Genomic DNA, 24,721 nt, shown 5'->3' with positions numbered 1-24,721 from the left:
TTTTCCTGAATAAGCAATGCAAAGAAAGAGAAAAAACAACAGAATGGGAAAGACAAGAGATCTCTTCAAGAAAATTAGAGATATCAAAGGAATATTTCATGCAAAAATGGGCATGATAAAAGACAAAATGTTAGGGAAGTAACAGAAGCAGAAGACATTAAAAAGAGGTGGCAAGAATACAGGAGAAATATACAAAAAAGATCTTAACATCACTGATAACCACAGTGGTGTGGTTACTGATCTAGGACTTCATTCCTGGAGAATGAAGTCAGGTGGATCTTAGGAAGCATTTCTAACAATAAGGCTACTGGAGGTGACAGAATTCCAGCTGAGCTATTTGAAATCCTAAAAGATGATTGCTGTTAAAGTACTGCAAGTGATATGCTAACAAATTTGGAAAACTCATCAGTGGCTACTGGATTGGAAAAGATAAGTTTGTATCTCAATCCTAAAGAAGGGCAATCCCAAAGTGTGTTCAAATTATGGAACAACTGTGTTCATGTCACACTCCAGCAAGGTTATGCTTAAGATTCTGCAAGATAGGCTTCGGCAATATGTGAACCAAGAATTACCAGAAAAGTAGGATGGTTTTCAAAGAGTCGGAGGGACTGGAGACCAAATTGCCCACATTCGCTGTATTATGGAGAAAGCAAGAGAGCTCAAGAAAGACATCTACTTCTGCTTCATTGACTACACTAAAGCCTTTAACTAGAGGATCACAATAAAATGTGGTAAGTCCTCAAAAAGATGGGAGTACTTGTCTCCTGAGGAATCTGTATGCAGATCAAGAAGCAACAGTTGGAACTGAACATGGAGCAAGTGATTGGCTTAAGAGTGAAAAAAAAAGTATGACAAGGCTGTATGTTGTCACCTTATTTATTTAATTTCTATTCAGAGTACATCATAAGAAATGCCAGGTTGGATGAATCAAAAGCCAGAATTAAGGCTGCTGGGTGAAATACTAACAATCTCAGACATGCAGATGATACCACTCAGACAGCAGAAAGTGAAGAAAAATGTAAAAGCCTCTCAAAAGAGAAGATTGTAAAAGCTGGCTTGAAGCTTAACACCAAAATTTTTTGGCAACTGGTCACATCACTTTCTAGCAAATAGGGAGAAGAAATGGAAGCAGTATCAGATTTTATACTCTTGGGCTCAAAGATCATTGCAGATGGTGACTGCAGCCATGGAATTAAAAGATGCTTACTCCTTGGAAGGAAAAGTTATGGCAAATCTGGACAGAATACTAAAAAGCAGAGACATCACCCTGCTGACAAAGAACCAATATAGCCAAAGTTTTGTTTTTTGTTTTTGTTTTGTCCAGTAGCGATGTATGGCTGTGAGAGTTGGATTATAAGGAAAGCTGAGTGCTGCAGAATCAATACTTTCAAATTGCGGTGTGAGAAAAAGAAAACTTTTGAGAGTTCCTTGGACAGCAAGAAGATCAAATCAGTCAATACTTAAAGAAATTAACTCAGACTATTCACTGGAAGGTCAAATATTGAAGCTAAAATGTAAATACTTTGGCCAAATAATGAGAAGACAGGGCTCATTTGAAAGGCCCTGATGTGGGGAAAGATTGAAGGCAAAAGGAAAAGGGGATGGCAGAGGATGTGATGGATAGACAGTGTCACGGAAGCAATGAACATGATCTTGGCACACCAGATGGGGAGATGATCAACAGTATGAGATACCTCGACACCTCAGGATTACTGCTAGAACCCAATCTCAATAGAAGTGGTCAGCCACTCTCTGGGGACCAAGTCTGAGAGTTCAAGTTGGGATTAAGAATAGGAACCCAGAGGCCATACTGCAATATGACCATAGGGTCATATATTTGGAGTTAGAAGGAACCATAGAAGTCATTTAGTTTAACTCTCTAGTCTCATGGATGAGGAAACTGAGGCCCAGAGACGTTAGGTAACTTGATCAAGTTCACAAGTTAATGACAGTAATTATAGTAATAATCAGCAATCTTGTTTCTTTTAATCCACTCTTCACATATTCTATGTTCCATCCAATCAGCCTGCCCTCTACTGTCTCTATGTCTTTGCGTATGTCATTCCCATGTCTGGGTTAGGCTCTCAATCTCCCCTAATTCCTGCATATAGTTCAGTCCCCTAATCCCTTCCTTCAAAGTCAAATTCTCATGTTACCTTCTCCATAAAGACTTCCCTGATCCTCTTCCCCTTTGTCTCCTTAAATTTCTCATAGCACTTTGCTTGGCTCTCCTTTGTCCATATCCTATTCTGTATTGTATTATACTTATTTGCATATATGTAATATTTTCTACTATATATTGATAGGCAGCATTATTTAGTAGACAGAGAATCAGTGTCAGACTCAGGAAGACATGAACATAAGCCCTGCTTCTGACACATACTAGCTATGAGACTATGGGCAAAACACAATCTCTTACTCCTGTAAACAACTCTTTAAAATTACACATTACAGAGAGGTTATTGATCTGAATTGGTGAAGGCACTTTTTATATGTGGGAGTTCCTCATACTTAGGAAACACCCTCAAAAGTTATATTCTCTATAATGCAAGATAAGGAACCATATCCTTTTTTTCATCACCATATTCGTAGGAAGCCAGCTAAGTGGTGCCATGGCTAGAGTGCTAGGCCTGGGGTCAAGAAGACTTAGGTCAAATCTGGGCTCAGATACTTATTAGCTGTGTGACCTTGGGTAAATTACTTAATCTCTGTCTGCCTCAGTTTCCTCAGCTGTAAAATGGGAACAGTATTAATACCTACTTCACAGGGCTGAGTGAGGATCAAATGAAGTAATATTTATAAAGTGCTTATCCAGTGTCTGGCACATAGTAGGCATCTAATAAATGCTTGTTCCCTTTTCTTCCTCTCCATAGCATCTAGCACAGTCCCCTGCACATAATAAGACACCACATTCTTATTTCATTGGTATGAGGATGCTCTCCATTGACTCAAATGTCTATAACTTAGTAGATAAGTCTTAGAATTGCCTGAGGCTCAAAGAAATTAATTGAAGCACAGCTAGTAAATGTCAGAGGCAGAATTTTAATTAGTCTATTCTTGACTTCAAGTCCAGCGTTTTATCCATTATGTCTTACAAACAATATGTACTTCATAAATGTTTCTTGAATTGAACTAGGTTCAAGTCCTAGCTCTGGCACTCCTGAACTTTGTGATCTGGGATAGGTTGCTTTCTTTCTGGGGCCCATTTTCTCATTTATAAAAAGAGCAGGCTGGACCACATGATCTTTCCCACTGTGAAGTTGGGTGAGTCTATGAGTCTATGTCAACATTCTTTTTTTGCCTTGTCTCCACTGAAAGAGGCTGTGAAGCACTCTAGGAATAAAATGAAGCCAATCTGCACGCTCGAAATTTTCCATATGATGAATCAGCTCATTTGGTTAGAGGATGGTGCTAATGATGTCAAGATCACAGGTATGAGACCATATCCCTAAACTAGGTCAGGTTTCTCACAACAGTATCCCAATGGGGAGTAGGTAAGAACATGTGACAGCTAAGTGAAAACTCTAGCCCCATGGCCAGAAAGGAAAATATCAAAGAACACTTCCAATCTGCCACTGTTGTGGCGTCATCTTCAGATACAAGACTTGTTACATTTCTAACCCCACAGGTGAGATCAGGGAATAAGACCAGCTCAGTCATTATTCAGCAGACTTTCTTCTGAAGCACTAGGTAAGACTGACACATATTATAGTTATCAGAAAAGAGGAAGTGATTGTCTAAAATTTGATGGGTGGGGGTGGGGACTTCTTAACACTTCTGGATGACTGGGCATAAGAAATAGGTTTCATTACTCAAATATTGCTGACTTTTCACTTAAAAAATGGCAACAAAAACAAAAACCTCATATGAGTAATGACCCTTGAGTTTGATATGTGATGTTTTTTTTTTCCTTCTGTGCTGGGCACAAATTTTAGTCCATACATCTGTCACCACATGACAAAGTTAGAGATCTCTCCAATTAGGAATCTCTTCTAACTCAGTTTGTGCGGTTCCTTGAATATATAGCCAGTCTAACTGATGACAGGCATCTTGGATAGATACACACACACACACACACACACACACACACATATATATTCATGTGCATATATACACATATCTTTATCTATATCTATGGATATTTGTCTTTCAGTCATATCCAAATCTTCATGACCCTATAGGTCATACTGTCCATGGAGTTTTCTTGGTAACAATACTGGAATCGCTTGCCATTTCCTCCTCCAGTAACTTAAGGCAAACAAAGATTAAGTGACTTTCCCAGGGTCACACAGCTAGTAAGTGTCTGAGACCACATTTGAACTCAGGTATTCCTGACTCCAGGCCCAGCATGCTACCCACTGAGCCACCTGGCTGCTTCGTAGGCAAATAGAGGTCAAACAACTAGTAAATGTTTGAGACTGGATTTGAACTCAAGTCTTCTTGAGTCCAGGCCCAGTGCTCTCTCTACTAAACCATCTAGCTGCCCCTACCTACAGATATAGATGTCTGCATATCTGTGTCATCTATATCTATCTGTGTCTTTGTCCCAGGAGTTAAAGGATAAACCAAGCACAGAAGGGGGAAAATCCTCTATAAACACAACTTAAGGATATTATTAGGAAGGGAACCAAAGAGATTGGTAGAAATAAAGTGCATTTTAATCTTAGCTTCAAGTGAGAGAGTGTGGTAGATTCCATCTGCCAGTTTTTCCCTCCTTGAACATAGTCATAAATGGCCCCCTCTGACCACAGCTGAAGTTCATTGCAGACAGGGTCAGACAATCACTAAGAGGGATGGGTTAGAGATTAGGGATGCAACATCCAATGCCACATTCATTTTCTGCTTCTTTTATTACCTTTTTGAAATCTCCACACCTCTGATATTCACACAGCATCATGTCAAAGAAAATTGGGATTGTGGCTTTCCGGAGTTCAACTTCAGGAATGAGTGTCATTTCTAGAATTGGTCCAACCATCCCAGGAATAAAACAGATTTTGTTCTGCCCTGAAAGAGAAGAGGTGTATATGCATGGTAAATTTAAACGAGGCCCCCTCAAACATGGCACGGGAGAGAATAGAGGGAATGGAAATAAACAAGATAGATGATGTGCAATTAGTCATCCTTGAACCAAATGAAAAATAGAGCATATTAGTATAGTTTACGCACAAGGAAACTCGGAGTTGTGCCTTTGCATTATAAGGAAGATTTTGCATTGGGAAAAAGAGCCATGCAAATTGTAGAGCTGCATTACAAAGAAAAAAATGCACATTTCAAAAATTCAGCAGTAAAATTGTTATTCATATGCTAATAGGGAAGATGCTGGTAAGTGTAACTGATGCAGAAACATTCTATTTGACTTCACTGGCACCCTAGGCAAAGAATGACATACCTAATGCTCCCTATTATAAACGTCAGGAAAAATCATGCATCTCTGATTGGTGAGGGCAAGGTCCATTTTTTTCTTTAGATGACAAAATTGAGAAGCAGAGTTGCATGGTGGATAGAGGGTAGGATTGAGAATTGGAAATACCTGCTGTCAAATTTTACTCTGAAGCTTTCTAGCTATGTGACCGGGGGCAAGTCACTTAAACTCTGCTGCAGGCAATTTACTAGGTCTTACCTACTAGGCAGAGATGAGTTGTGCTCTGCTTTGCACACTAGTGGAAGGAGCTTTTTCCTTTCTTTGCAAAGGAGAATAACTCTAGTACATGTCCAAAGAAGGACAGCCAGGTTTATGAAGGGTCTCGAGTCCATATCATGTGAGGATCAATGCAAAGAGCTAAGGATATTCAGACTGAAGAAAAGAAGACTCGGGGGAACACTAGAGCTGTGTTGAAGCATTTAAAGTCACGTGGAAGATGGATTAGACTTGTTCGTTTTGGCCCCATGAGGGCAGAATTGGAAGGAAACTGGCTAACAGGGAATGAATAACCAAAAAAAGTAGGGAACCAGTAACAACTATCATTTATGTTGTACATCACATTTTATAAAGCATTTTACTTATGTCATTTCATTTGACGGTGAGGTAGGTACTACTGTTATTCCCTCTTACAGATGAAATAATGGAAATTAAGAGAGATAACTTGCCAAGGTCACATAGCTAGCAAACAACTATGGCAGGATTTGAACTCAGGTCTTTCTGATTCCAAATCCACCACTCTATCCACTGTACCACCGAGGTACCCCTGATGAATTCAACTCACTTGCCCCATATGATCTATTGACTTCAGCAGTGAAAGGATTGGCAGGTATGATTTTTGAGCCACTATTAGTATCCTTTGAAAGATTGTGAAAAATGGGAAAAGTACCACAGAGAGCTAGAGGAAGTCAGATGTCCCAGTTTTCAAAAAGGGTGAAAGAATTAAGTCTGTGAACTATTGGCCAATAGGTATGACTTTAATTTCTGGGAAAATTCTAAAATGAATCATTAAGGAAAGAGATAGCTGGCAAACATCTAGAAGAGGAAGAAGTATTTACAAAGAGCCAACAGGATAATAATGATTAGGTCATTCTAGACTCATCTTCATTCCTTTTGTCAAGGTTACTAATATGGAAGATGAAGGAAATACTGCGGAGAGAGTTTACGTAGATTTTAGACAAGCAACTGATATAATACTTTATACTGTTCTTATGAAAAAGATGGGAAAATGCATGAAACTATAATACAATTAGATAGATACAGAACTATCTAGAATACCTAAATAGTATATGTTAATGGTTCAGTATCAGCATGGCCAAAGGTCTCTACTGGAATATAGTAGGTATGATATAAATGCTAGCTATTACTATATTAATCCCTATTGATTGTCATCTTATTAGATTTAACCTAATTCTAGCCTGTCGAGATCTCTTTGGATCCTCATTCTGTCATCCATTCTCTTGCTTATCCATACTTCCAGGTTGGTATAACTGTATATTTGATGACCATGCCATCAATCAATTAATCAACTGACAAGCATTTACTTAGCACCTACTGCATGCCAGGGATTTGTGCTTGTGTAACAACAATGTTGCTAGCAGCTGCTGTGGAGGTGGAAGAGCAACAACACCAGCACACAGGAAGGCTGCTATCACAGATTCTTTGATCTGCTTTTCTAAGGAAAGCAACTTTAATGGGTTAATAATCTATTTTAATCAAACATATATATATATATATATGCATATATATATATATATATATATATATATATATATATCATTCACTTAGTTCAGGAGGAAAAGCCAGAACCCTGAACTTCAGAGCAAATACAAACAGAAATTACAGAGACAATATAAACAGGGCAAACACACATAGTTATCAACAGACAGGCCTCTAGATGTCTGACCAAAGAATTACATAGTTACCAGAGAGAGAGGCACCAATATCTGGGTTTTCAAAGCTGGTGGGGCTCCAGCCGCTACCCGGAGTCTCCTCTGGTCAACTCACATGACATTCTTCTAGTGAGTGAGAGCCCCAAACAAAATGTTAACCTCTGAGTTTATATACCTTGTTCAGGGTCAAAGGGCATCACAACCATGAGACTCAAAACCTATGTGAAATAGGTCATCAAAGACTCCCTATTTAATCAAAGAAACGAAGGCCAGACTCATCAACGGTACTTAATTACCTCAGTGCACCAAAACAGGAAACAGTAAAAAAAGTCCCACCCTAATTATCATTACTAATTATCCCAGTGCTTGTTGAATACGTTTTTTCCAATGACTTGGATAAGACATAAATGTCATAAAGTCCCTTCTGATGTCCCCATTTATCTTCCTTCCCAAATTATTCTGTTCTTATTTATATTTATTATCTCCATATTTAAAATTCTGCATATACATACACATATAATACATGCATACATAATACATACATGTGTGCCTATGTGTGTCTATATGTATACGTGTGTATGTGTGTGTGTGTGTATACACACACACAAAACTGCTTGTGGTCTTCCCCAGTAGTATGGAAGCTTCTCAAGATTTGGGTGTATTTCATTCTTTGTATTTATATCCCTAGCACCTAGCAGTCTGGCATGCAGTAGGTGCTAAGTAAGTGCTTGTCAATTGATTGACAGCATGTTCATCAAATGTACAGTTATGACAACCTGGAAGGGATAGCCAAGAGACTGGAGGACAGAGTGAGGATCCAAAGGGATCTTGACAGGCTAAAAAAATGGGCTAAATCTAATAGGATTACATTCAATAGGGATTCATATAATAATAGCTTAGCGTTTATAAAGCACCTACTATGCGTCAGCCTGTGCTTAGCACCTTACAAATATTATCTCATTTGATCCTCAGCACTACCCTGGAAGGTAGATGCTATTATTATGCCCATCTTACAGTTGAGGAAACTGAGGCAAACAGAGATTAAGTGAATCAACAGATAAATATTTATTTAGTGCATACTGTGCACTAGGCATTGAGCTAAGTGCTAGGGATACAAAAAAGGCAAAGACAATCTCTGCCCTCAAGCAGCTCACAATCATGATCTAGGATAAGTGATGTGCCCAGGGTCATCCGGCTTAAAGGTGTCTGAGGCCAGATCTGAACTCTGGTCTTCTTCTTATCAGTAAGTGGCTTGCATTCCAAACCAATACACCTCTCTCTCAGACTGAATGTTTCTTTTGCCTGAGGAATCTAAAAGTAACTTGCACATAGTAAGTGCTTAATTTAAGAAAAAGTCTGATGAATTAAATTGAATCAACTCGTTCTCGATGGAGATGCTATTTCTCTTGGGAAGTAATTTTGGTATAAATATATCAATCACAGAGAAAGGTAGAAGGGTAGAGAGGACAAGCTTCTCTCCTCTTACTTATTTGTAAGATTAATTTAATATAATTAACATTTAAGTGTGAAGGATTATCAACAGAAGAAGTGATAATTATATAGTACCTTGGATACCTTGCCTGATTGAGACTCCCCACAACCATGTTTGAGTGCAGATACTGAGGTAGATACAACAAGCCTCATTATCTGCATTTTACAGATGACGAAAATGATGCTCAACAAAGTTAAGTGCCTTGCTCACGATCGCCCGACTAACTAATAAGTGCCACAAGTGGGATCTTAACATGCATCTTCCTGACTCAAGTCCAAACCATCTATTCCCTATAAGATATTGCCTGAGAATATATACTTTAGGTCTTTAAACAGAGGCCAAATGATCATTTTTCAGGCAGGTCGAGATGTGCTGTTTGTGATTAGGCCAGCAACGCTGAGACTAAGAGTGCCCATCATGTACCATTGGCAATGCTGTAATTCCAAAAGGACAACCTGGCCTGGGCAGGGCTATCTAAAGTGCTCCTACATCATCCATCCGAAGGTGGAAGGGCCTTTTGAGGCCATTTAGTCCAACCCTCTTATTTTACATATGAGGAAACTGAAGCCCAGGGATGTTAAGAGACATGCCCAAGATCACATAGGTAGAAATCCTCAGAGTTGAGATTTGAACCCAAGTCTTCTAAATGCAGTCAATGCCCTTTCCTCTCCCTAAATGTCGATGCACCCTTTGATGATGGTGCAGTGAACAGAAGGGGATCAGACAAAGCCAAAAGGTTGATTACCATCAGGTAACATGGAGGCAGGAGGAATGGCTGAGGTCTTTACAAGAGGAAGTAAGAGTCAAGAAACTAGGTATGCAAATGAGTTTGAACTCACACAAAAGATACTCTTCCCAATCTGATTTATTAAACATAGCAGCCATGCCAACATTGTTTTGAGCACCAGCATTTGGGGCTCAACTTGTCTTCTTCCATCTTCTGCACAAGCTTTAGTTGTGGACAACTCTGTATTGCAAGAAGCTGAGTTTAGATAGTGGAAGTCAGGGGAAGGGGGTTCAAGATTAAGAGAGGGGTGGACCAGAGGACTCCTGAGGTTGGCATCCTATGCTGATCCATAGCTGCGTTCACTAGACATTGGACATTAAGTAAATTGCTGTCAGGAAAAAGACACAAAAAGAAGTATAAGGGAATTAAAAGCAACAACTCTGGAGCAGGGTGGGGAGGCCATGCTAGGAGTGAGGAGACATTGGGACACAATCTATATTTTAACCAATTGCTTCTGGGCCTCCTTCAGTAGCATCTTGGTTAATCCCACTGATCTGTAGCATCGTCGGAGCAGCTTTGCCTCAAGGTTCTCCTCCTCAAGCCTTAGTCATCTAATAGAAACCCTCCCTACTGGGACACAGCCCCTCCTGCCTTTTTGGTTCAGTCCTCAGCCCAGCAGGTAGTCTGCTTCACGTGCTTCTTAGTTGGCAGCTGGCACGTGTCACACAGGCAGCTTCCACAACCTTTCTCTAAGTAAACTGAGCATCCAGAGACTTTGTGTGGGCAGGATTGTTTTTCTCTTTGATGGGGGGTTGGGGCGTGGGTGGGGGGTAAAGGCTACTGCTTGCTGCCTGAAGAAGTATTTTCGGATGAAAACTGAGAATATGAACAGAGAGGAACTAAGGTGATTCTTGAGATTATAAAGTTCAAATTAAACTGAATTCTAAAACAAATTCTCAGAATTAAAAAAAAATTGGCAAGATACAAGTGTTAGATGACTAAATTATGGATGCTACTCTAATAATGTCTTCAGCCTGTGAGAGTCGAATAGAGAGAGTCAAGTGAAGGATAAGAACTCTTTTTGAAGCTATCAGCTTCTTCTTGGCTACATTTTGATTCCACTTCAGGCTCAAATCTTCACCAGGGCTTAGGAAGAAAATCTTTCTTTTTGTGTGGTTCATAATAATTACTAATCTCTATTTTTTCCCACAGTCCATCAGGATAACTTAGGTCTTTATCAAACCATAGTAGGGTTTTAAAATTCAAATTCAAGTGAATGAATGACTAGATTGTAAATGAGAAAAGGTTAGATATTCAGTGAGCTTTACGGTACAGTAATAGGAAAATAGTGAATATGATAAGTCTTCAGAAAACTCAAGGCTTTATTTAATATGGTCCAAAAGAACAAGGGCAAATGACAGAGGCCTGGGCTTTCTGTGATACCTCTGACTTGTTTTCCCTAACAATCTGCTGAAGAAAAGTTCTGGAAATAGGGGAAAAGGCAGACAGAAAGAGATGACGATCCTTTAACCAGCATGTGATTTTAATATCCCTAGTGACTGTCTGAAATGTAATTGTCTTAATTTACATCCAAATGAGACTGAAGCATTCAGTAGATGCAAAATTTATATACATGTAAATACATGCCCATGCAATTGTATGTACTCTGGATAAAAAGATGCTTAGGGTTAATGGAATACAGGCAAATCTGGCAAAGGAAAGCTCTTCAGATAATATACCTGCTGCAATATTTAAAGGAAAGTGAAGGAAAGGATGGGGGGGGGGGGCTCTTTTTGATTCAGTGGGACTGAATCTCATTAGGGACAGAAACATTATGTTGGGGAAAAGCTTTTAAAGTTGAAGTGCCAATATCCTGTCAAGATAAAAACCCATCTCAAGTCACACAGCCCTTTGTAATGGTGGCAGTACTGAGTGCTCCAGGAATAAGTTTAGACATGTGAGTGGGAAGTATGTCCTGTGTTCCAGAAGCTTCTCTAGAGCCCAATTTTGAATTTGTTCATTAGATTCATCTATTACTTGTTTCAGTCATATGGTAAAATTTAATGGGCAGAATTTAGGGTATTTTCAAAGTGTTTGCTGATAGAATCCCTATAGATTTAGGTGAAAAGAAATGTAGGGAAATCAGGTACTCCTAGGTGGTAGTGGAGGCATTAAGAAGCATAACCATGGATGGGTCACTCTAAGTCACTGTTGCCAAATCTATAGGCAGTCAGTTAACAAGCATTTATTATGCACCTATTATATGCCTGCCATAGTGTCAAGTGCTGGGGATACAGAGAAAAGGAAAAGATAATCTCTGCTCTCAAGAAGTGTACAGTCTAATGAGGGGATTGAACCAGGTAAACACTGAGGTTTCAACTCACGGAAATTTTGCAAAAACCACTCCTACTAAGGTAATTCAGCATGATCTCTAAAAGCTAAAGATTTCCTAACCTCTGTTGCATTTGGTGTTCCATGCATCTATTTAGCAAGATGCTTCTAATAGACACAGAAGGTCTAGGAAACCAAGGAGCAAGTTTAGAAAGGTCAAGTAACACAGGTAGAAACAGGCAAGCAGGCAGTATCCATCCACAGTCCAACTGATGAGAACAAGAATGCCCGATTAGCACATCACCTTAGAGAATAAATGGCATTCCTGGATGAATGTGTTGGGGTGGAGCTCCGGCTTTATAGGATGGATTCCCATAAAGGCTAGCTCCCATTCCTCTCTCATCAACATAGATGGTAAAAAAGATGGGGAGTGGGTGTGGAAGGGCAACAGAGAGGGCTGTGTCCTGGATCATACAAACTCCCTCCCTTCTCTTCCACCCCACCCCTCCCCGCCCAGGAAACTAACCACATGCCAATCATAGCATCATTGCTCTGGTGTTGGAAAGGACTATATTGGCCATCTAGTCCAATCTCTTCATTTTATTGAATAAGAAGCTGAAACCTAGGGATGCTCCATGACTTGCCCAATATCCCATAAATAATTGGTGCCAGAGGCAGGATTTCTGCCCTAGTACTGACTCCAAATCCAGTGCTTTTTCCATCGTACCAAAGCTACTTCTCACATAAATAGCTAAGTTTCATTTAGACCTTTTTTTGCACCAGGATTCAGCTAAGATTAATTTTACTTCTTATATCCTAATTTAACAAACTGTCCTTACAGATATTCATAAATACCCAACAGGTTGAAGTTAATATCTTTTTATACCCATCCACATAACCAAAATTAAAGGAAAACCTGCCAAAAACCATTATAGTTATATAAAATCTTTTGTGTACAGAACAACTACAAAGGACAGCATATGGGAAGCAGCAAGATACAGAAATAGATGAAAAACAACATAAAACAAAACAATGTAGATCCCAATTTTCCCAATGGTTCAATGAAGTTGGGATGGCATAAACCTGTATAGACAGGCTTTCTGAAGGCTTATGTTTCAATAAGGGAATTCCCTATCTAGGGTATTTTTGGGAAGAATTCTCCCCTGTACCTCTTTTTATGATAAAGGGCTAGTACAGGAGAATTAAGTTCTTACATAACAGGCTGTGGGTGGAAATGAGGTAGAACTAGAGTCATAGGAAGCAATTTTGGAATCTGGGGAAGCCATCAAAACAACTTTTTAAGAAAACTTCAACTGATAATTTAGAGTCCTCATAGAAAGACCTCAGACCTCAGGACCCAAAAGCCATTGAGGAGAGGAAGAGTATTTTAAGATCATAGATCTAGAGTTAGAATGTACCTGAAAGAAACTGTAGCACAGAGAGATTTTTTTTAGTGACTTGCCCAAGGTCATATAGGTCATGAAAAAATCATGATTTAACCACAGGCTCTAGAGCTTCAGATACCAGTGTACTTGTTCTTTGTACTATGATGCTTCTCAAGAGATACTGTGACACTATGCTGCCACTGCTGAGCAGGCAATTTGATTAGGAGGGAATAGAGTGGGGCTGGACTCATCTAGAGGATAGACACAGCAGGTCGGGAAGAGGAAGCACTGACACCTGGTAGCATTCCATTTTAATTAATTATTCTTGCTCATCAGGTGCTAAGTTCAATTGTTTCTATCCGATAAATCAAAAGTGGGTAAGTACTTCTTAATTTTGGCACTCTGGGGCAAAGTCCTTGCTGCCCAACTCCAGTTATGGCCCTAGATAGAAGTAATCAGGAGACAAGAAGGGTCTAGGGAGGTCAATTCCAGAAAAGTCTCTTAAGACAGGAAAGAGTAGGCACTCTAGGTATAAGCTGGTGGCCATGATCCAGAGTCAACAAGAGTGACATTCTGAGTAGGTCTGACCTCTCATCCCAGGGCAGAATGCTTTTGCTCTCTGTTCCTTCTTCAACTCTTTGCTGTGCAGGAGCAGTCCTGGGCTCTCAGCCAGAAAGAAGTCAAAAGCATACAGGTAAATCCTGTCCCTGATTAAGGCAGAGATCCTAGGATAAGCTCGCAAGCTCAATCATAACAAAAAGGGGCTTCTTCATGTCTATAGAGCCCTCTCCTTGAATTTTAAAGGTTGTGATACTGGGCAAGTCTACAACACATCTGAAAAACAAACTGCCAATCTGTACAGATAACTTGGGTGCCGGTTGCCCACACACTCTATTTTGTGAAAGGACGACAGCCTTGTCCTCTTCCCCTTATTCCCAACTTTGTGTAACCCTTCAGGGCTGAATCCTGGAGCTGTTCCACAGCTGTGCATCCCTCCCTCTTTCATTCACTGTACAATCAGGCTTTTATTAAGAGCACTGCGCTTACAGTAATAAACGGTTATTTCTAGCTCCCAACACTGAAACCCCCATCTCTTGCATAACAGATGGTCTTCAAGGAGGAGTTTGGCATCTGCAGATGTGTTTATCTCAACGTGCGTGTTTACTCACCAAGCTTGTACCACATATCACGGATGGCAAAGCCAATTAACCGCCTCATGTCACCATATCTGGGAAGAGGGAAAACATCAATGTTATTGACAATCTCTGGGAATTAAATAAAATATCATATTTAGTAAATCTGAAAGTCAACTTACTTATTCAGGATCTTATTGTACTTGGCATGAGAGAACTGCTCCAGCTGCAGGGAATCCTGGGTGATAAAAGCCACTGCCAGATGAAAATAGTTGTTCCACAGCTGTAAATTAAATAGTAGGAAACAGTCATGGTGTGGGACTGAAAATGGGAAGTCATATTAAACTCTGGGTAATGGTGAATAATTTATGAAGATGGCAGAAGATACCAGCACAGCTAGCATAATTGTGCATTATGCAATCTTCCAAGCAGCTTCTACCCGGAAATTAGTATTGAGGCTAACGTGGTGGCAATGGAATGGGGTTTTTGTATGCACTGACCTAGGTTCTCACTTGTAACAAGGCAAAAAGATAAGTGAGAAGAATTACAGAATGAGAGAGTTAGAAGGAACTTCAGAAGCAATCTGAGCCTAACCCATACCTGAACAAGAAATCCCTCTACAGAATTCCCGGTAATAGACTTTTCAATGGCATGGTATTTGTTGTAATGGGATTTGCTCTATACTGGGCATTTTTCTTCTAGAGGGGCAGACATTCCATGGATCCATCAAATGATCAACAAATTAATCAAGCTATCAGTCAAAGAGCATTTATTAAACATTTACTATGTGCAGGCACTGCGCTATGCACTGGGGATGCAAAGAAAGGTAAAAAAAAAAAACAGTCCCTGCCCTCAAAGAGCTCCCAATCTAATGGGGGAGACAACATGCAAATAACTAGGTACACACAAGATACATACAGAGTAGTTTGGGCATATTCTCAGAGGGGAAGGTGGGAGAGATGAGAAAGGCCTCCTGCAGAAAGTGGGACTTGAACTGAGAGTTGAAGGAAGCAAGTACACTAAGAGCCAGAGACTGTGGCTCTGTGTTAATGCCAGGCACTATGCCAAGATACAAAGAAAAAAAAATGAAATAGTCTCTGCCCTAAGGAAGCTTATATTCTATCAGGGTAGACAACATGGGAGATAGCATGGTATAGTAGAAAAAGCATTGGCTCTGGATTCAGAAGATTTGGGTTTGTAATCCCACCTCTGACACTACTATGTGACCTTGGGCAAATCGTTTAACTTTGAAATGACTCATTTTCTTCATCTGTAAAGTGAGGAAAGGATTGGACGAGATCACCTCTAGGGTCCCTGCTGCCTCTAACTTAAAGATCCTATAATTCATGCATATATAAAAGCATGTATAAAATAAATGTGAGGCAATTTTATTATATACATGTACATGTATCTGGAGGAAGGGGCTGAGATCAGGAAAGGTTTCCTCAAACGGGTGATGTTTGAATTAAGTTTTGATGGAAACTAGAAATTCTGAGAGGCAGAGGTGAGAATGGGGTGGATTCCATACTTGGAAGATGGCCTGAACAAAGGCACAGAGATGGGAGATGGAGCATTATTGGGGGTCACTTCTAAAGGGCATTTAAGAATTCTGCGAAGTTTGAATACAGACTGAGGCACACTACATGCTTGCCTTTTCTGCTTCTCTTTTGTTTTTGGTTTTGGGGTTTTTGTTTTTTTTTTGTTTTTTTTTTTTTGGTTCTGTTTCTTCTTTCTCATGATTCATTCCATTGGTCAAAATTCTTCTCCACGACTTGACTAGAGCATAAATTAATTCAATGCGAAGTTATACATGACAGTTATATGAGACTTCATGCCGTCTTGGGGAGGGAGGGGGGAGGGAGGGGAGAAAAACTGGAACTCAAAACTATGTAGAACCGTGTGTGGTAAACTAAAAATAAATAAAGGAGAAAAAAAAAAAAGAATTCTAAACAAAGGAGTTTGGCATATACTGTTTATTCCCTCCTTAGAACAGAGTCTAGGCACCTGGCCAAACAGCCTTGGGGTAAGTTATAGTATTATATATTTAAAGCTAAAAGAGACTTTAGAGATCATTGAGCACAATGCTTTTATTTTACATGAGAGGAAACTGAGGCAGAGTGAGGTTAAATGACTGGTCCAGGATCCCCCCCCGGTAAGAATCTGTGGCAGAATTTGAACCCAGGTCTTCCAGACTCCAAGTCCAGGAATCTACCTACTTTACCACATTGTTTCTTGGTAAGGGTGATTGAGGAGGTACCACTGTTTTTATATACAGTGATCTAGCATTGTATAAAGGACATTTGAAGAAACAAACTATCTGCATCCAGAGAAAGAACTGATAAATAGAAGTGTATATAGAATAATTTTACATATATGTGTATATGTGTGTGAGTATGTGTATGTGCATTTATATATACCTATTTGTGTCTAATGCTGGCTATCTCTAGGGTTGGAGAAGGGAGAGGAAAGAAAAAAAGGAAAAAAATGAATTTACATGATAACTTTGTCGTATACTTAAAAGGAATAGTAAGTTATACATAGTAGATTTTCAGTTTCACATGCAATCATCCTTTTTATTATACTATGTTAGGGAAATGCTTGTTTTATTCTATAAATTAAAAATATAATAAATTTTAAAAATAAGCACTGTTGCCCTCAAAAGTAGTTTACATGCTTGAAAGCATATGTGGTCTATATGTCTATTTTTTTAGTTTTTTAAATTTATTTTTTCCCAATTATATGTCAAGGTAATTTTTAACATTCATCTTTTTTGCAAGATTTTGAGTTCCAAATTTTTTTTCTCTCCCTCCCTCCCTCCCCTCACCTCTTCCTAAAGTGGTAGGAAATTTGGTATTGGTTATACATGTGCTATCATGTAAACCATATTTCCATATTAATCACACTTGTGAAGGAAGAAACAGATCAAAAGGAAAAAAAATGAAAAAAGTAAAGTAAGAGAAAAAGGTATGCTTCCATCTGCATTCAGAGTCCATCAGTTCTTTACCTGGATGTGGATTGCATTTTCCTTTGTGAATCCTTTGTACTTGTCTTGGATCATTGTGTTGCTGAGAAGAGCTGAGTCATTCATAGTTGATCATCAAACAATGTTCCTGATACTGTGTATAATGTCTTCCTGGTTCTGCTCCCTTTGCTTTGTATCACTTCATATAAGTCTTTCCAGGTTTTTTTCTGAAATCTGCCTGTTCATCATTTCTTATTGCACAATAGTAGTGCATTACATTCACATACCACAGGTTATCCAGCCATTCCCCAGTTGATGGGCATCCCTTCAATTTCCAACATTTTGCCACCACAAAAAGGGCTGCTATAAATGTTTTTGCACATGGAGGTCCTTTTTCCCTTTTTATGACCTCTTTGGGATATGGACCTAGTAGTGGTATTGTTGGATAAAAAGGTATGTACAGTTTGGTTACCCTTTGGGCATAGTTCCAAATTGCCCTCCAGAATGGTTGGATCAGTTCATAATTCCACCAATAGTGTATTAGTGTCCCAATTTCTCCACATCCTCTCCAACATTTATCATGTTTTGTCATATTAGCCAACATGATAGGTGGAGGTATACCTCAGAATTGTTTTAATTTGCAATTCTCTAATCAAAAGTGATTTAGAGCACTTCTTCATATCCCTATGGATAGCTTTGAGTTCTTCCTCTGAAAACTGTCTGTTCATATCCTTTGACCATTTATCAATTGGAGAATGGTTTGTATTCTCATAAATTTGAGTCAGTTCTCTATATATTTGAGAAATGAGGTTGTTATCAGAGACACTTGCTGTAAAGACTGTTACCCATCTTTCTGCTTTCTTTCTAATCTTGGTTGCATTGGTTTTGTTTGAACAAAAGCTTTTTAACTTAATATAATCAAAATTATCAATTATATATTTCATAATGCTCTCTATCTCTTGTTTGGTTATGAACCTGTAACTCATTTAACTACTCCTTTAAGACTATAGATGCCATACCACTTGGTGCCTACATGTTTAGTATTGATTACTTCATTATCTATGGTACCTTTTTAGCAAGATGTACTTCCCTTCCTTATCTCTTTTAATTAGGCTTATTTTTGTTTTGGCTTTGTCTGAGATCAGAATTCTACTCATGCTTTTTTTACTTCAGCTGCAGCATAATAGATTCTGCTCCAGCCCCTTACCTTTACTCTGTGTGTGTCTCTCTCCTTCAAGTGTATTTCTTGTAAACAACATATTGTAGGATTCTGTTTTTTGATCCCCTCTGCTATCTGCTTCCATTTTATGGGAGAGTTCATCCCATTGACATTCACAGTTGTGATTACTGTGTATCTCCCTCCACCCTATTTTTCCTCTTGTTTGTCCTCTTTCTCCTTTCACCCTTTCCCTCCTCAACAGTATTTTGCTTTTGTTTACTGCCTCCCCTAGTCTGCCCACCCTACTGTCAGTCCCTATGCCACCCCCTTCCTTAACCTCCTCCCCTTCTATTTTCCTGTCAGGTAAAATAGATTTCTATATTCAACTTATTGTGTATATTACTCTCTCTTTGAGCCAATCCTGATGAAAGTAAGGTTCAAGAAATGCCCATCACCCTCCCATATTTCCCTCCAATGGCAGGTCTTTCATGCTTCTTCATTTGAAATAATTTACCCTTCCTTCTGCACCCAGTATACTCCTCTTCCTCATATCTTAATTATTTCATTTATATCATTTTCTCAAATTCATCTTATACCTATATCCTCTATGTATATTCCTTCCAGCTGTACTATTAATGGTACAATTTTTAAGAATTATAAGTATCATCTTCTCGTGTATGGATATAAGCAGTTGAGCACCATCAAATCCCTTATGTTTTCTTTTCCCTTTTTATCTTTTTAGGCTTGTCTTGGGTCTTGATATTAGAGATCAAATTTTTGTTCAATTCTGGTCTTCTCCTTATGAAAGCTTGAAATCCTTCTATTTCATTGAATGACCATCTTTTCCTTTGAAATATTATGCTTAATTTCATGGGTAGCTTATTCTTGTTGTAGTCCTAGCTCCTTTGCCCTCTGGAATATCATGTTCCATGACCTCCGATGCTTTAATGTTGCAACTGGCAAGTCCTATGTAATCCTGATTGTGGCTCCTCAATATTTGAATTGTTTCTTTCTGACCATTTGCAGTGTTTTTTCCTTGACCTGATAGTTCTGAATGGTCCTTGCAGTTTTTATTTTGAAATACTTTCCTAAGGGGATTGGTAGATTCTTTCAATGACTGTTTTGCCCTCTGGTTCCAGGATATCAGGGCAATTTTCCTTGATAAATTCTTGAAATATGCTGTCCAGGTCCTTCTTCTGATTATGGCTTTCAGGTAGTCTAATGATTCTGACATTGTCTCTCCTAGATCTATTTTCCAGGTCAGTTGTTTTTTTCAATGAGGCATTTTACGTTTTCTTCTATTTTTTATTCTTTTGAATTTGTTTAATTCTTGATGTTTCATAGAATCATTACCTTCCACTTGCCCAATTCTAACTTTTAAGGACTCGTTTTACTTAGCTTTTGTATTTCCTTTTCCATTTAGCCAGTTGTATATTTTACATGTTTTCTTCAGTGGATTTTTGTATCACGTTTTCCATTTGGCCAGTTCTACTTTTTAAGCAATTTTGTTCCCTAAGCTGTTGACTTATTTCATAATTCTCTTGCATCACTCTCATTTCTTTTCCCAATTTTTCTTCTACGTCTCTTATGTGAGTTTTACACTCCTTTTTGAGCTCTTCCGTGAATTCTTCCTGGGCTTGAGAACACTTCCTGCTCTTCTTTGGGGTTTTGTCCATAGGTGTTTTGGCATTGCTGTCCTCTTCTGAGTTTGTGTTTTGATCTCCCCTGTCACCATAATAACTTTATATGGTCAGATTCTTTTGTTATTATTGTTTTGCTCCTTTTTTGGCCTTTGGCTTCTTGTGCCAGGGGCTACAGTCCTTGGCTGTTTACCTGGTGCTGCACTGATGTTGCCCTGAGGCCCATGGGGAACCTTCATGCCAGGAGCTGCACTAAGGGGGTAAGGTAAGGGTGACTGGCACTGCTGGAGGCTTGTAGGGGTCTGGCAGCTTACCTCGTGCTGAACCAGGGTCCTAGTCCTGGCATCTGGCATGTTCTGAGTTTGGTGTGGTGTTTCTATGTTTTCCTCAGGCAACACTAAACAAAGAGGTGGTCTAGCTGGTGGTTGCCTTTTTGCCCAGGGCCATGTTGAAGCATGTGCTGGTGGCTTCCTGTTTGCTTAGGTACCCAAAGGGTTGGTGTTTGTTTGCCTGGGGCTACACCAAAGCACATATTGGTCTGGCCACCTGCCCAGGGCTATGCTGAAGCATGTAGTGGTTCTTGTCTGCCCTATGCTGAGGCACTTGTGGGGTCCTAGTGTTGTGTTTGCCTGCTCTACCCCACTGGGGTTCAGGATCTCCCATTGGTTTGGTGAGGGGGGGGGCTTGCTGCTGTTTTGTTGGGACACTTTCTGTCCTGGACTATATTTCCCTTTAACCTGAGTGAGACAGACTTTTCTTGGTGATCTTCTAAGTTTTTTGGGCTAAAAGATTGTTTCATCCCATCTTTTTCCTCGTTCTGATATTCCAGGACTTGTTTGGGGGCACTATTTTATGGTTGTTTGGAGATGAATATGGGAGAGTTATGGAGATTTACTGCTTATTCACCATCTTGGCGCCATGTAATTGGTCCATACTTCTGAGTGAAAAATCCACAGGTGAACATGCTCATTCTTTTGCTGCTTTATGTCCAAGATTCCTAGGCTAAGACCTTTGTTGGAATGCTAGAAGCGAAAGGAACCCTAGGGCATATCTAGTCCAGGCCCCTTATAGAGGACTCTGAACCCTTTACTCTTTCCAAACCCACTCAAAATACTGGAAGAAAACTGTATGGTGATCTGAACCTCCTGAGGAGCAGGGAATGCCAGGTCTCAACATAGAGTATATAAAGTGCACCCAGATGGTATGGAGTGATTCTATCTTTTAAAATTTCTTTTAATTTCATTTTCTCTTCAATTAAGTATTTATAACCCCCCCAAAAAAAGAAAAAAAAAGACTCCATCTTAGAGACATTGAGGATTGTCAAAATCCTCAGTTTCCTTAGTAACCCCCCAGCCTACCAGGTCCTAATCCAAACATATAGCTTGGTGTGGGAGTACTGGTCTTTCTATTCAGATGCTTTTTTTTCTTCTTCAGGTCACAGCAGGTCGGATTAATCTCTTGAAGCACCAGCTGAATAGCAGGGTCTACATGGCCTTAAATTTAAAATGTGTTTTCATGGCCTTAAATTTAAAATGTGTTCTCACTGTTTGACTAAGCTAAGGAATCACACACTCTCACAGTGAAATTCAGGAGATGAAAAACAAGCCAGTGGAAGAAGGAAATCACATACATGCTCCATGAAAAGAATTATTGTTTTTTTTTTTACATGAGAAAATTCAGATTTCAAGGTGGCCACACAGGAGAAGCCAAGCACAATAGGTAAAATACTAATCCTGAAAATAAATCCAGGCCAGCCCAGTGAGGCGCCTGTTCTATTGCTGTCCTATTAAAAATCCTATTATAACCATGGGCTTCAGTCAAGCTGGTGTTTTTCTTATAGGGCATCACTTTTATTTTCAAGTTTCCTTCTCGACATTCCTTTTGACCTTTACCTGGGAACCCTTCAAGGAGAGCAAGAACCTATCTATCTATACAACAAATAGATTTTCATTGATGCCTTTCATTTTTACATCACTCATATTTCCCACTGTATCTCTCCCCTCCTAGAGAGCTATAACATATAATGAAGAATAAAAAAAGGAAGGGAAAACATCCAGCAAAACTAACTAATATAGTGACAAAGTCTGGTGTTATGTGCAGTCCTCCATACCCATAGTCTCCCACCTCTGCAGAGAAGTAGGGGGAGGTGCCTTCTTAAATCTCTTCTTTGAGGCCAAGCCTGAAATGGAGCAGTTGAGACTCCAAGGACTAGTTATTCAGTGTCATGGGAAAACTTCATGGAAAAGGTGACTCTGGGTAAGGGGGAGAAATTATTCTCATTGGGTTTACACAAGGCTGATAGAAGATGAGCGATGGCCATGGTCCTGCCCAGATCTGAAATGATGCTTTGTACCCATCATTGTTCTGCTCAAAACACCCACCAATGTCTACTCGTTTCCTAAGGAATTTCCTCTCAACTCAGAGGACCACTGTATCCCAAATCTAGAGCTTTTCAAGCCCTCAGAGGCCAACCATTTCAACCCTCTTATTTTATAGATGAAGAAAATGAGGCTCGGTGAGGTTTAGTAATTTTCTCAAGGGCACACAGAGCATAAGCAACACAGGTAAGATTTGAACATTGTTCTTTTGGCTCTAGAGCCAGTATTCTTTTTTTTTTACTTGTAAATAGTTGTTTATTTTTTTCCAATTACATGTAAAGATATTTTTCAACATTCATTTTTTATAAGATTTTGAGTTCCAAAATTTTCTCTCTCCCTCATTTCTCTCTCCCACCCCACCCCCTGCAAAACAGCAAGCAATCTGATATAAGCTAAACACACGCAATCATGTTAAACAGATTTCCACAATAATCATGTTGTGAAAGAAGAAACAGAACAAAAGGGAAAAAAAACACAGAAATAAACACGTGCAATCATGTTAAACAGATTTCCACAGTAATCATGTTGTGAAAGAAGAAACAGAACAAAAGGGAAAAAAGCACAGAAAAAGTAAAAATGGTATGCTTCAGTCTGCATTCAGACTCCATAGTTCTTTCTTTGGGATGCTGACAGTATTTCCCATCATGAATCTTTTGGAATTGCCTTGGATCATGGTATTGCTGCAAAGAGCTAAGTCTATCATAGTCAATCATCACACAATGTTGCTGTTACTTGTACAATATTCTCCTGGTTCTGCTCACTTCACTCAGCATCAGTTCATGTAAGTCTTTCAGGTTTTTCTTAAAACTGTCTATAGAGCCAGTTCTTTCTAGTATCCCACTAGCATTCAAGGCCCTCTATATTTTATTTCTCACTCTTCAAAATCAAGTCTTTCATTCCAGTCAGACCAGTCTCCACATTATCTCAGATGCAGGCCACTACACAATCCATGTCCAATTTTATCTCTACAACTTTGCTCAAACTGTTTCTCTTTCTGGGATATCTTTCCCTCTTCTCTTGATATGACTAAGAACTATCATCCTTTGAGATAAAACTGAGGTGCCATCTCCTCCATGAAGTCTTCCCTAATTCCCCAAGTCACTTGGGATCGATCTTTGATCTAATTACTGATGAAAAATGACTGATATTGGACTCTGATTAAGAAACAACATGGCCACAGTTACTTGAGAACTAGAATCATGTGGACTCTCTCCTCTCCTTTGCAGCAGACTCCCAAAGTCAACCAATATCTTAAACCTGCCCTGGGTCTCTGTCTGTGACACCATTTGTTGAAAACATAGAGTGTATCAATGTTCTCCTACGTCTTCTTCTATGTGAAACTTATTGAACAGATGATGAAACACATCTCCCACCTCTCAGCAGAGAGATGGGGCTACAGAAACATAGCAGTATATACATCATCAAATGGTCACTATATCAGTTGGTTTTTGCTTAACTGTTTTTATTATTATGAGGAAGGATCTAATGCTGGGGGGTTGTTAGGCACTGTCTTCAGAAATTATTGTAATATGAAAACAAAATAAATAAGTAAAATTTATTTTTAAAAAATAACTATGATTCATCTCATTATATTTCAGAGCACCAGGCACTGTCTTTCTCCATGTGCTAAAGTGGCCTTGGTGCCTTTGACTAGTATTTGATTCTACTTTATACCACCAGTTATAATCTTTATTAGTGAGGACCAAGACTGGTTCTTTCTGTTTCTCAGAACTACATCTGAGCCCTGTTCATCTTGGAGGGACTATAATGTTAGCAAATAAAATGGTCCCATGGTCCTTCCAGGTTAAAAATGCTGATAAAGGCAGGAAGACATGAAAACAGGAAGGCAGGCAGGTAGGCAGGTAGGCAGGAAGGCAAGTAGGAAGGAAAGATGGCAGGTGGGAAAGAAGGAAGGAAGGAAGCAAGAAATAAAGCATTTATTAGAGGCTTGCTATGTCTAAGTACTAAGCGCTAAGGATACAAACAGAAGCTAGTCTTGGTGCTCATGGAGCTTACCTTCTAATGGATCATAGAATTCCTCAAACATTCCCAGGACAGAGACAGTAACTCTAGTTAGAGTCAATCTGAGCATTCTGAATGGAGCAACTGACCCCAGAACTAATCAGAGCTTCATGAGGGCAGGTGATGAGCTCAGTGTCACTCAGGACTGCATCACTTCCTATTTCTGAGGCTGAATGTAGCA

At 39.3% G+C, this 24,721-nt stretch overlaps 1 protein-coding gene across 1 annotated transcript in view; it reads right to left on the bottom strand.

Annotated features, from left to right (window-relative positions):
* Positions 1-24,721, bottom strand: part of DOCK2 (dedicator of cytokinesis 2) — a 513,031-nt gene that overhangs the window by 58,451 nt on the left and 429,859 nt on the right. Inside the window, exons 31-33 of the mRNA XM_036749404.1 lie at positions 14,562-14,662; positions 14,416-14,474; positions 4,856-5,004 (exon numbers count right to left, since the gene is read on the bottom strand). Coding sequence (XP_036605299.1) covers positions 4,856-5,004; positions 14,416-14,474; positions 14,562-14,662 — 309 coding nt within the window. The remainder of the gene's footprint in view (positions 1-4,855; positions 5,005-14,415; positions 14,475-14,561; positions 14,663-24,721) is intronic.

Source organism: Trichosurus vulpecula, chromosome 3 (assembly GCF_011100635.1).
Source record: "Trichosurus vulpecula isolate mTriVul1 chromosome 3, mTriVul1.pri, whole genome shotgun sequence".
Taxonomy (NCBI): Eukaryota; Metazoa; Chordata; class Mammalia; order Diprotodontia; family Phalangeridae; genus Trichosurus; species Trichosurus vulpecula.
Note: the sequence above shows the minus strand (reverse complement) of the source record. Positions and strands in the feature narration are given on the sequence as shown.